At 47.7% G+C, this 12,636-nt stretch overlaps 1 protein-coding gene across 1 annotated transcript in view; it reads right to left on the bottom strand.

Moving 5' to 3' along the window:
• The window catches only part of KDM7A (lysine demethylase 7A), a 53,479-nt gene extending 41,062 nt beyond the window's left edge, over positions 1–12,417 (bottom strand). The window contains exon 1 of the mRNA XM_069952349.1: positions 12,317–12,417. Coding sequence (XP_069808450.1) covers positions 12,317–12,417 — 101 coding nt within the window. The remainder of the gene's footprint in view (positions 1–12,316) is intronic.
• Positions 12,418–12,636: the final 219 nt, after the last annotated feature.

Here is a 12,636-nt window from a genome sequence, read left to right as displayed (position 1 = left end):
CGGTAAAACCTATTAAAAATACATCAGTCCATAGGCACCGTAAAGCCAGAGTACAACTCGAAATATCTACTTTTACGTAGCATAGAAGCCAATGGAGGCAAAAAGTGAGCAAAAAACCTAAAGCAAAACAGCCACTAGTGCTGGGTAAGACCAGGTTCACTTAAGGACACACACAAAAAAGCAAAAAGTTCACAACGAAGGTTGTATGGCACGGCCGGTGTGGGCTTTTACAAGGTAACTATGTAATTTAGAGGTGCAAAAATTATTGCAGATTTCAGAAGCCAATTTTTTTTTTTTTTTTTTTTTTTTATGGAAGCCAGGCCGGGCTATGACCGCAGTGCAGTGTTCTCCCCAAGGTGCTGGGTTCCTATCCTGAGCTACACACGAACAAAGCGTAGAGGATTATATTACAATGGGTCATACAGGCTGCCAGGCAGCGTACAGCGGGGAGGGGGTTGGGTTAAGAGCCATAAAGTCTTATAGAGGACAAACGTATTCATTAGAGCCAAGTGAAATTAGACATGTAAGTAATCGTGTGGCATGTTAGGCCAAAGAAGACATTTGACTTTGTGACTGCTCTTTACATTATTAACTGAAAAACAGAGTGAAAAAAAAATAATAATAATTATATATAAAAAAATTATACAAAAAAAATAACAAATAATTAATAATAATAATAATTAATAATAATAATTAATAATCATAATAATAAATCACCAAATGCAATACAAAAACAGCCAAAAATGTTAACTTTATGACTAGTTGTTTCATTTTTTAGAGATTTGCAAGCAGCCAAAAAAAAAAAAAAAAATTGTGCAAGTCGACCCTGACAGGAGAGGACGGGTTTCACAATTGCAGAATCCTATCCATCACCCAAAACAAAAGCTCCCACAATCTATCTTCCCAGTCGTCTTTTCTCCAATGGGCGACTGGGGATTGAATGTAAAGTAAGAATGAACTGCTCCATCAACCCGCTGTGAAATACTAGAGAGGGCCGGGACTGGGAGGGGATCTCCTGTCACGCACCTGGGACTGTTGCCAATACAACATACCTTGACCAAAAAGGCTGGCAATCAGCCGGAGTCACGGACCTAAAGCCTCAACCGACTGTGCCAGCGATTCGCCAAGTACGTTGTGTTCTGTCCCCGTCAGGCTCACTTCCACTTCCAGACAATTGTTCCCACAAGGGACTGTGAAGTGGAACAATCTAATCTGTTCACAGCTCCCAAGCCAAACAGGCAAAGTACTCATCAGGATTGCAGGAAACAATCCTCCCGTTTCTCGAGCATAATTTCAAATGCACCTGCTACCTACGGACAGACGCTCCCATCCTGTGGACGGTCATGACAATGTGACAAATTATATGATTACTACGACTCAGGGGCACCTATTGCCAACACCAGTCAAGTTGAAGAAAACACGGTATAACAATAGTCACGCACAGTTGGACTGGCTCGCTGACGGGACCTATGGTTCCTATAGCTGGTCACACACTTTAGCATGACAATTGGTTAAACCAATGCTATTGAGCATGATAGTCTCCCGACTCACAAATGCATCTGTAGAGGGAGAGCCAGGAGGATACAGGTTGAATTTTAATCTCAGGATAGATCCAAAGGTGGTCATGCACTTAGATAGAAGTAGGTAGCGTTGAGAAAACTTGCCAAACTGTTCAGGTTCAGAAACATTCACCGTACCTGAATGCTTGGCATTTGACTCCTAGTGGCTGGAGAAGTTGGATGCCACTCTAGACAGTCCTGGAAAACATGGATACAGCCTTAACCCCCTATTACACGGGGCTACGGAGAGAAGCAAACGAGTACTGTCAGTGAGTGCAGGGGGGCCGCGGGGAGGCTGCCGAAGTGATCGCTAGATCGTCCAGGCAGCCCATAACAGATAGCAGCACTGCTCCTATTCCTCGGGGTGACAGCAGCAGATCGCTGCAATACTAGTCATTCATCTTTCAGCATGTTAAAAAACAAACGAAAGCAACAATCAGCCAACATCGTTCTTGTCAGTTGATCGTTGTCTTCTATTGCACCAGACGATTGTTGGCCGTAACGGCTGATAATCGTTTTATGTAATAGGGCCCTTAGGCTTTATCCATGCTTTGCTTGTAGCTCTAGGGCAGCATCCAACTCCTTGAGCTGATGGGAGTCAAATGCCAAGCGCTCTGAACAATGTCGATCCCAAACAGTTTGGCAAGTTCACTCAACACTAAAAGTAGGTTAATGGCTTAACCACCATTGGAAGAACGATTATCGGATGATCAACCATTTCCGAGACACGTTTTACTCCATATTGGCTTTCACAGTTGTCCAGACTAACCATACAAGGTCAATGTCCTTGAGAGAAAAAATAAATACATTTTTCAGGGAATGTTCTAAGAACATTCTATCGTGGGACTATTAACCAAACATTTAACACACAAAGTCTACTAGTCCATAGTCTACGATCTGTGGGCTAAAAGGATTGTTCCCGGCTCCTACAGACCAGTTAGATGCTTCTAATCAACTTGTTACCCATATTAAAGACAGCTGTTTTACATAGTTAGCTGTATAAAAGACTCCTGTCTACAGACTCAGTCTGACTCTAACCTCTAGAACATGGGCAAGACGAAAAAGCTTTCTAAGGATGTCAGGGACATGATCATTGATCCGCACAAGGCTGGAATGGGCTACAAAACCATAAGTAAGATGCTGGGTGAGAAGGAGACAACTCTTGGTGCAATAGTAAGAAAATGGAAGAAATACGAAATGACTGTCAATCAACGTCGATTTAGGGGCTCCATACAAAATATCACCATGTGGGGTATCCTGGATCATGAGGAAATGATTGGTAACACATTATGCGGTAAGGGCCAGTTCACAAGAAGTAAAACTGGCAGAATTCCGCAGCTGAACTCTCCGCCACGGAATCCCACCAGCCTCCATGTCATACTAGCAGTCTATGGGAGGTCTCAGGTGCCTCCTTTCTCCGTGCCTCCCCGCTCGGAAGAATTGACATGTCAATCCTTCCGCGTCAGACTGCCAGTATGACACGGAGGCTGGCGGGATTCCGAGGCAGAGAGTTCCGCCGGTTTTACTTTGTATGAATTGGCAGAATAAAATTCCTGCAGTCCCGACAAAGTCCCACTGTTCTAGAAGACACATGTGCAGGCCCACCTGAAGTTTGCCAATGAACACCTAGATGATTCTGAAAGTGATTGGGAGAAGAAGCTGTGGTCAGAAGGGACAAAAATTGAGCTCTTTGGCATTAACTCAACTCGCCGTGTTTGGAGGAAGAGAAATGCTGCCGATGACCCAAAGAACCATCCCCACAGGAAGATGGAGGTTCTTTTCTGCTAATGGCACACGACTACTTCCCCGCATCAATGGGACAATGGATGGGACCATGTACCATAAAATCCTTAGTGACACCCTCCTTCCTTTCGCCAGGACATTAAAAATAGGTCGTGGCCAGCCAAAACATACAGCCAAAGCAACAAAGAAGTGGCTCAAAAAGAAGCACATTAGGGTCATATAGTGGCTTGGCCAGTCTCCAGACCTTAAGGGTTTTGCCACCAAGTATTAAGTCTTGATTTTATTTTTGATATCTCACACTGTTAAAATTAACCTACCCTTAAAATTATAGACTGTTCATGTCTTTGTCAGTGGGCAAACTTACAAAATCAGCAAGGGCTCAAATAATTACTTCCTTCACTGTAGGTGCTAGTAGCAAAGTTCTAGGTGTTGCTTTGCTATCCATCACCTGGCATTGCGCAGAACTTGCCAATACAACTTACTTTCATATCCCGGAAAACTACAAAAGCTGTAGAGCGGTCTGTTGTGACTGCACAAAGAAAAAAACAGAGAGGATGGAAACATGGGCCATGTGTAATTGGGCTTGTTTATCACATACATGAGCTGGTTGAACCTGTTCATCCAAAAACACTCTTCGGATTCCCCTACAGACATAAATGCTTGGCTTGGCCCAGTGTTTGCGAGTAGTGTTGAGCGGATTTGTCAAACTGTTGAAGTTCGGCAATGTTCTCTGAACTCAAACTATCAGCTTTTGAAATCAGGGACTTCCTAGGAAGGCTTCCAACTTTTCCAGCAGCAGGGAGTCAAGTGTTGAAAATTTTGGTCCAGAGAACGCTGCTGAACCTGAACAGTTCGGTAAGACCACTTAAAACCATTCCTTTCGGTGTGACTTTTCTCCCCAAAAACACTTCCCAACTGGAAACAGCCAGGAAGCCCCAAGCTCATTAGGTGGTCCTCTGGTCCAGCCAAAATTGGTGGGTTTGACAAACATATTTCTAATATGTAAGAGGCCCGGACACTTAAAAAAAAAAAAAAAAAAAAGTCAAAAGTTTAGATTGGGGATCTGAATAGCCAGACCCTAACCAATCATTGGGCAAAACCAGGAGAAGGTGACTGGCTGTTTCACTCCCTGGCTCACCACACTGTAGAGGAGATGTCACGACAGACCTAGACCTGTTAGATGGCCGGTGGCTGCCTGTAAATAAGCACCAATCTTAGTGGTCGGCGTTCGTTTATGCGGTGGACAGTTGATTTTTTTTTAACATTTCAGAAAGGTCAATTCTGCCAAAGATCGGGCAGTTGCTCACTCATGGGCTGATCATTAACCTTATAAGACAGGGCAAAAAAAACAAACAACAAAACACCCTTTACGATGGAGACTGTTTCCCTCATCAGGACGGAGTTAGGTAGTGAAGCACTTAGCTGAACTCTTCTCCTACCTCAGTAGGGCTCAGACCACATCCAATCAAAACTACTGACATGTCAAAACTTTTTCTAAAAATGACAGTAACCATTCAAGTGCCGATAAACTTGGAGGAGTACTAACAACCTGAAATAATTCTGATTGCCCACCACATCCTCAGTCGCTCTCTATAAATTCCCATCACTGGGCTCCTGGAGTGGCCCCAACTGGCCAGTAATTTGACTGCTCCCCCCCCCGTACGCGCCGCCATAACGTTCTAGACACCAGATGGAGGGGGCTCGGGAATCATTACGGCTCCTTATTACTTGTGCTATGTATCGAAACGTTTCCAAATGATTCCGCACTTGAATCCTGACACCAATCAACGGAAATTAGACACTTGCTTAAGCAAATGACGATTAGGGGAGAGAAAAAAAAAATTGCTTATGAGACGACCTCATCACGGATCTGCGAAGGGGAAATTGATGTGAAAAAAAAAAAAATAATTAAATCGGAGGCAGCAGGTGGGACATTATGTAAGAGCACAACTGCTGCGAGATGTAATTTTGCGAGCGCGCTAAATATTTACACAGCAACTGATTCCGAGAGTCGTTTACACAGACAATCAATGCGGAAACACACACGGCAACAGCCGCACATGAGACCCGCTGATTAGCAACCGAACGCACCGCGCCGATACCCGACTGCCAGCATCTATAATCCACCGACTGGTAAATATCACGTTTTTCTCATCGGGCTGCAATGTAAATTTGACTTTTCTATTAGCTAAAATGTAGAAGGACACCATCAGAAGCAGAATAGTGAGTGCAGCTCCGGAGTATAATACAGGATGTAACTCAGGATCAGTAATGTACACTCACCGGCCACTTTATTAGGTACACCATGCTAGTAACGGGTTGGCCCCCCTTTTGCCTTCAGAACTGCCTCAGTTCTTCGTGGCATAGATACAACAAGGTGCTGGAAGCTTCCTCAGAGATTTTGGTCCATATTGACATGATGTTATCACACAGTTGCCGCAGATTTGTCGGCTGCACATCCATGATGCCAATCTCCCGTTCCACCACATCCCAAAGATGCTCTATTGGATTGAGATCTGGTTACTGTGGAGGCCATTTGAGTACAGTGAACTCATTGTCATGTTCAAGAAACCAGTCTGTGATGATTCTAGCTTTATGACATGGCGCATTATCCTGCTGAGGCATGGCAACGATGCTCAATTGGTACCAAGGGGCCCAAAGAGTGCCAAGAAAATATTCCCCACACCATGACACCACCACCACCAGCCTGAACCGTTGATACAAGGCAGGATGGATCCATGCTTTCATGTTGTTGACGCCAAATTCTGACCCTACCATCCGAATGTCGCAGCAGAAATCGAGACTCATCAGACCAGGCAACGTTTTTCCAATCTTCTACTGTCCAATTTCGATGAGCTTGTGCAAATTGTAGCCTCAGTTTCCTGTTCTTAGCTGAAAGGAGTGGCACCCGGTGTGGTCTTCTGCTGCTGTAGCCCATCTGCCTCAAAGTTGGCCGTACTGTGCGTTCAGAGATGCTCTTCTGCCTACCTTGGTTGTAACGGTTGGCTATTTGAGTCACTGTTGCCTTTCTATCAGCTCCAACCAGTCTGCCCATTCTCCTCTGACCTCTGGCATCAACAAGGCATTTCCGCCCACAGAACTGCCGCTCACTTGGTGATTTTTCTTTTTCGGACCATTCTCTGTAAACCCTAGAGATGGTTGTGCGTGAAAATCCCAGTAGATCAGCAGTTTCTGAAATACTCAGACCAGCCCTTCTGGCACCAACAACCATGCCACGTTTAAAGGCCCTCAAATCACCTTTCTTCCCCATACTGATGCTCGGTTTGAACGGCAGGAGATTGTCTTGACCATGTCTACATGCCTAAATGCACTGAGTTGCCGCCATGTGATTGGCTGATTAGAAATTAAATGGTAATGTGCAGTTGGACAGGTGTACCTAATAAAGTGGCCGGTGAGTGTATGTACACAGTGACCCCACCAGCAGAATAGTGAGTGCAGCTCTGGAGCATAATACAGGATGTAACTCAGGATCAGTAATGTATATACACAGAGACTCCACCAGCAGAATAGTGAATGCAGCTCTGAAGTATGTACACAATAATGAACAATGTACGTTGTGGACCCAGCAGTACGTAACATCACTTTTAAAGGGACTGCAATCTTAATTTTAACATTTTAATGGCCCAAATTTTATTCTCTCTGCCAGAGGACAATCCTCACAGAATGCTAAGATCGAGGCCTCACAATGAACTTTTTTTTTTGTTGTTGACGGACAATAGAAAGCTACTGTAATTCTACGGATGAATTGGAGGCAGATTATCCCCTTCTGCAAGATCAAAGGAAGCCCCTTTATCTCTTCAACACACAAAACGACGATTACAATACCTTCCTGGATACCCAGGGCTACGGAGTCAGTCCCAAAAAAAAACAGGCGCACTCGGTATATCTTTGAGGATTGGGAGGGGGGGGGGGGGATTTAATAAGGATGAGCAACCATATTGCAAAACATAAGGCACAAACTCACTTGAGTCATTCTCTTCTGTCAAAATGGTTATAAAAGTAAATTATGTGTTTCTTACTTTCATTTCTATTTGGAAAAAAGTCTGCTCGTTCGCTGGTCCTCCTACACAGGGTGTAGAGATGAGCGTACCTCGAAGCAGAGCTTTCAGGATTTAAATACCGGTGACTGAAGAGGTTGGATGCAGCCATAGGCCTATGGCTGTATCCATGTTTTCCAGGACTCCATCCAACTTCTCCAGCTACCGGTATTCAAGTGCCAAGAGTTCGGCATTGGACAAACTCGAGCATGCTTGAGGTTCGCTCATCTGTAACAAGGTGATATCAGCCTGGCCCCATGCAATTGGGCCCTTAAAGAGGACTTGTCACGCCAACTGCCGAGGCAGAGCCCGTCTGCCTCCCCGGTGGAGCCCCAGATACTTACCCCTTACTGGAAGTCACGCTCCTGGACCCGGCACAGAAGAATCGCCGCCCAAAGCTGTGCACGTGTTATCCAGGACTTCCAGAAGGGGTAAGTATCTGGGGCACCTCCAGGGGGTCAGGCGGGCTCTGCTCCGGCAGCCGGGGTGACAGGTTCCCTTTAAGCTAGCCATTCACCTTCCATAATTGACTGTCCGTCCTTCCCATACACAGGAAAGTTTGGCATGGCCAAGAGTTCCTGTATTCTCTATGGCCACAGCAAGAGATATTGCTGCCGCTTATCTTTCCTTGAATTTCCATCACGCCTGACCCCATAAACATCAACATCATTTGTTGGCGGTTGTTCAGAATTGGCCCAAGTCCCTTAGATTGACAGTCAAACTCATTGTGAACAGTAGGTATGGGCGAATGAGGTCTAAAGCTCCCCATGCACCTTAGACATTGACTGTCCCAAACAACTGGTTTGGCCATCAATCTAGGGTGTTTGGGCCCATTCTGAGCAACTACCGACAGTTGATGTTAGTGGTGGTAGAGGTTGGCCATGATGGAAAATCATATCTGACCCCCTTGTTCAGAGAGAGATAAGCCACAGCTTGCCGAGCATTCATGTCTATGGGGAAGACAGGCAGCGGGTAGGAGATATAACTGATGGTTGAACGATCGTTTATGGCCACCTTACGGTGTATTTGGAACTTTAGACTTCTTGATCATTGGGACCCCAACAATCCTGAAAATGCGAAAGTGCAGGAAATCTATCGATCTCAAGATCAACGTGATTACAGAGACCGGACCTCCACCGATCACAAAGTGATGGCTTATGCTACCGATAGGTCATCACGTCTTGAAGGAGTCATCCCAATAGGACAACCCTGGTCCATATGTCTTATAAAGGGGTCCTCTAGACCGAAGCAGAGGTGAAACAAGTAGCTCTTGTTCTGGGGTGACCATGGGTCGTCCATTTATGATCGCTCACTGCCGAATCGGTAGCGATCAGTCGATCATTTAGGGATGATACACACGGCTTCGACCTCCAGTCATGGCAACTCCATGTATCACCACATAAGACATCTTATACAAACCATTAACTTTACATTATTTCTGCCATAAAAAAAGAAGACTAAAACACATTACGGCACAATGAATTAGCAATATCTGGGAAAGATTACAGGCCTTATAAATCTATCATCAGTATTGCCAGCACGCGCCGTAAAACGTTATCAAAATCCACTTTTTTGGTCTTAATTCAGCGGCGCGGGCCGCCGTCTGTGCCAGCGAGCGAGTCAATATCGCATCTAAAGGAATGAGAAAGTTCCCGTCACACCAGAGCGGATCTGCTGTCACGGCTCCAGCGCTCACGCTGCTCCATTTGTTCCTGAGCTCCGGGAGAAGTGAATAAATTACAATATTACAAAAAAAAGGAGAAAAGAGAAGCGAGAGATAGAGATGAGGAAAAGAAACGGGCGTCCTGCTGGGGACACGAGGCAAGATGAGACGTGGGCGCAGGGTAATGGGTGCTGACGATACTGAGGAAAGTAGCACATAAGCAGTAACTGGCAAGTTCCTAATATCTGAACTCCTGCCAGGATCCCAGGGAGATGTGCTAGCCTTTGCCAGCCCATGTGAGCCATCCTACCTTCCACCAGTAAAACCCCTGGGAAGCAGAACATCAGTGCCCGATAAGGCCACCTAGAGCCAGAACACCACATCCTGTAAAGGCCTCTGGGAGCTGACCAGGTAACAAGTCCTAACAAGTCCTGCAAGAGATTAATAGGTTTTTAACAGGGTGTCCAGAGGCAAGGACACCAGCAAGGTTCCCAAGAGGCAACTGGTTCCCTAACAAGGCTTGCGAGAGCCATAATGCTGACCCTCATCAAGGTCTCCATGAGCTGACCAGTGTTCTAACATTGCCAGGAGCTCACCAGTCTGTAACAAGGCCTCCAAGAGCTCACCAGTGCACGACAAGGCCTCCAAGACCCCCCCCCCCAGTGCACCAACAAGACCTCCAAGACCCCCCACCAGTGCACCAACAAGACCTCCAAGACCCCCCCCCAGTGCACCAACAAGCCCTCCAAGACCCCCCACCAGTGCACCAACAAGACCTTTAAGACCCCCCCCCAGTGCACCAACAAGACCTCCAAGACCCCCCACCAGTGCACCAAGACCTCCAAGACCCCCCCCCCCCCAGTGCACCAACAAGACCTCCAAGACCCCCCACCAGTGCACCAACAAGACCTCCAAGACCCCCCCCCCCCCCCCCCCAGTGCACCAACAAGACCTCCAAGAGCTGACCGGCACGCCAACAAGACCTCCAGGACTTCACCAGTCCCTATCAAGATCTCCAGGAGTTTACTAGTCCCTAACTAGTGTTGCGCGAACTACCTGAACTGTTTGGGTTCGACAACGTCTTCCAAACGCGAAGGCTTGGTAGGCCTAGTGAGTTTTCAAAAACATGGATACATTCATAGGCTGTATTCATGTTTTCCTGGCATCCAACTTTTCCAGCTGCCAGGAGTCAAATGCCAAGCGTTCGGATTCAGAGAACATTGCCAAGCCAGAACAGTTCGGCAAGTCAGCTCAACACTATCCCTCTCGAGACCTTCAGGAGCTGACAGCTACAACAAGGCCTCCAGGAGCTGATCGGGTCCCCAACAACACCTCTAGGAGATGACCTGGTCCCTGAGAAGGACCCTTTGCAGTTGCCTTAGCTCGGACAAGGTCCCAGAGATCTGCACTCTGGATCGGCTCAGCCTCGCAACAAGACCACCGGGAGGCCCTGTCAAAACTTTCGAAAGACATTTTGCCACTGCCAAAAGCCCAGAATGCCCCTGCCAAGTCCTCTTAACCTGCTGCCAAAGACTTTGTGCCACTAAAGCTACTGCCAAAGTATTAAATTCCCACCAAAGTATCAACACACAACCAAGCTCTGGCACCAGACGAGCAAACAACGAGGACAAATACAACCCCCGTCCCTTTTATTATGAAACATCACAATAGGACACCGACATCACGGGAAGAGGCCGGAACACAGCAGCAGCATTGTCACCACTGGGCTGCAAGCACGCCGGCGGACACCGGGGGCAGCAGAGCGCACTGTTTTGTTTAAATGGGAGGATTTAAATGTCCTCACAGCCATGCTGTCAATCAGAGGCTCCCCTTACAATCACAACCTCCCTCCTCCCCCGGCGTCTGAGCAAATACCCCCGGCCTGATGCCTGAAAACAAAGCTGAAACCAGAGCGGAGCAAAACAAGCCACACAATAAAGAAGAAACACAACTGGCCGCTGCCATAACCCGGGGAGAAAACCTGTAGTCTACGGGGGCCGGCGGGGGCCGAGAAGGGAGGGGGGGGGAATCAAGGCTAACTACTTCCTTTGTTTAAATGACCATTAAAGCAGCAACACCCGGACACGTAGATACATATATACCCCCGGTGTCAGCTCTGCCCCCCCTATCACTGTCCGCAAACTTCCCACCTGTCATCCCTGCACAAGTTATTACGTAACGGGCAAACAAAAGAACGAGGAAATAAGTGCCGGGGGCGTTATCACGACCCATTGTCTGCGGCGGTGTCAGAGGGTGCGGAGGAGAGCGGCCACGGGAGCGAGCCCCTAGGACGGCCGTTATTATCATCATCATCGGAAGGTGTAATATAAAGGTCACGTAGCACATGTTATAGCGGGGAAGGAGGAAGGGGGGGGGGGATGTCACGTCGTAACCCACGCGGACTCTCCGCACTCACACACAACTTCTCAGCTCCTTGCTGACAGGCTCCGGCATGCTGCAACTTTAAGGAGGCACTCTACCCCCCCCCCCCCAACTATGACAGAGCTGTATACCTAGGTTACACTATATTATAGGGGGAGCCGCTATCACCCCACTTTAGGGGGGACTCCACACTTTAACGGGGGGTTACATGCATGCCCACTCTTTAAAGGGGGGCTCCTACTGCTGTTACTACTTTCAGGGGGCTGGCTGCTATAACATAGACCTTCATTTTTGGGGGGGGTAACTACTTTTGGGGGTATGAGGTGAACAGGTAACTACTTTGGGGGGGGGCACATGGATACCCGTAAACTTTTAGGGGTCACTATTATTTTTTTTCCCTATATATAGATAGGGGGCGCTATAGTAAGTCACAACTAGTCTTTGGAGGGGGTCTGTGTCTTAAAGGGGCAGACAGTTACTTTTGGGGTGCCGCCGTAACGTAGAAAAGATGGCGGGTAATAAAGAAACTTTTGGGGGTGACAAGTAGCGCCGCAGAGTTCTAGGGGGGCACAATGTGCGGACAAGACTTTGGGGGGGGCTGTTTATGCTTAAAGGGGGAAGGTAAGAGCTCTGTTGCTAGTGCTTGTAAGGTTTGGGGGGGTCACTTTTGGGGTGACATGATTTTAGGGGGCACTAGGGTGGGGGTCCCCACATTTCTGGAGCCTCCTATGAAGTTAGTGCCCCTTTAAGTGAGGTTTTCTTAAAGGGGCCGCTGCCAGCCTGGGCCCTGACTTCTCAGCACCTCGGAGACCACCTTATTGTTATTATCCTCCCTGTCCCAGCCGTCCCCCCAGCCTCCTGCAGCCTCAGATCCCCCCTATCCCCCCACCATCCCAGCAGCACCCCCTCACCTGCTATGGAACCAGTCCTTGCAGATGTCGCACTCGATCATGAACCGGCTCACATCGTACGGCTGCCGGCAGACACAGTAGACGGGAGCCGCTCCGGCCATCTTTAAAATCCACTCTCCAGCCCAGACATCACACACACAGCACGGAGCGGGGGAGGCGGCCACTGCGCATGCGTCAACTTCCCCCGCTCACCCCTCCCCTCTCGGAACATACACACACTCTGCCCTAGTTCCTGCATTCTGATTGGGCGAGGCCTGATACGGAGGGCGTGGTCGCTCGCCAGCCTCAAAGCAATAGCCGAAAAGGAATGAGCTCGGATT

Source organism: Dendropsophus ebraccatus, chromosome 1, assembly GCF_027789765.1.
Source record: "Dendropsophus ebraccatus isolate aDenEbr1 chromosome 1, aDenEbr1.pat, whole genome shotgun sequence".
Lineage (NCBI taxonomy): Eukaryota > Metazoa > Chordata > Amphibia > Anura > Hylidae > Dendropsophus > Dendropsophus ebraccatus.
This window is presented reverse-complemented; position numbering and strand designations above follow the sequence as displayed.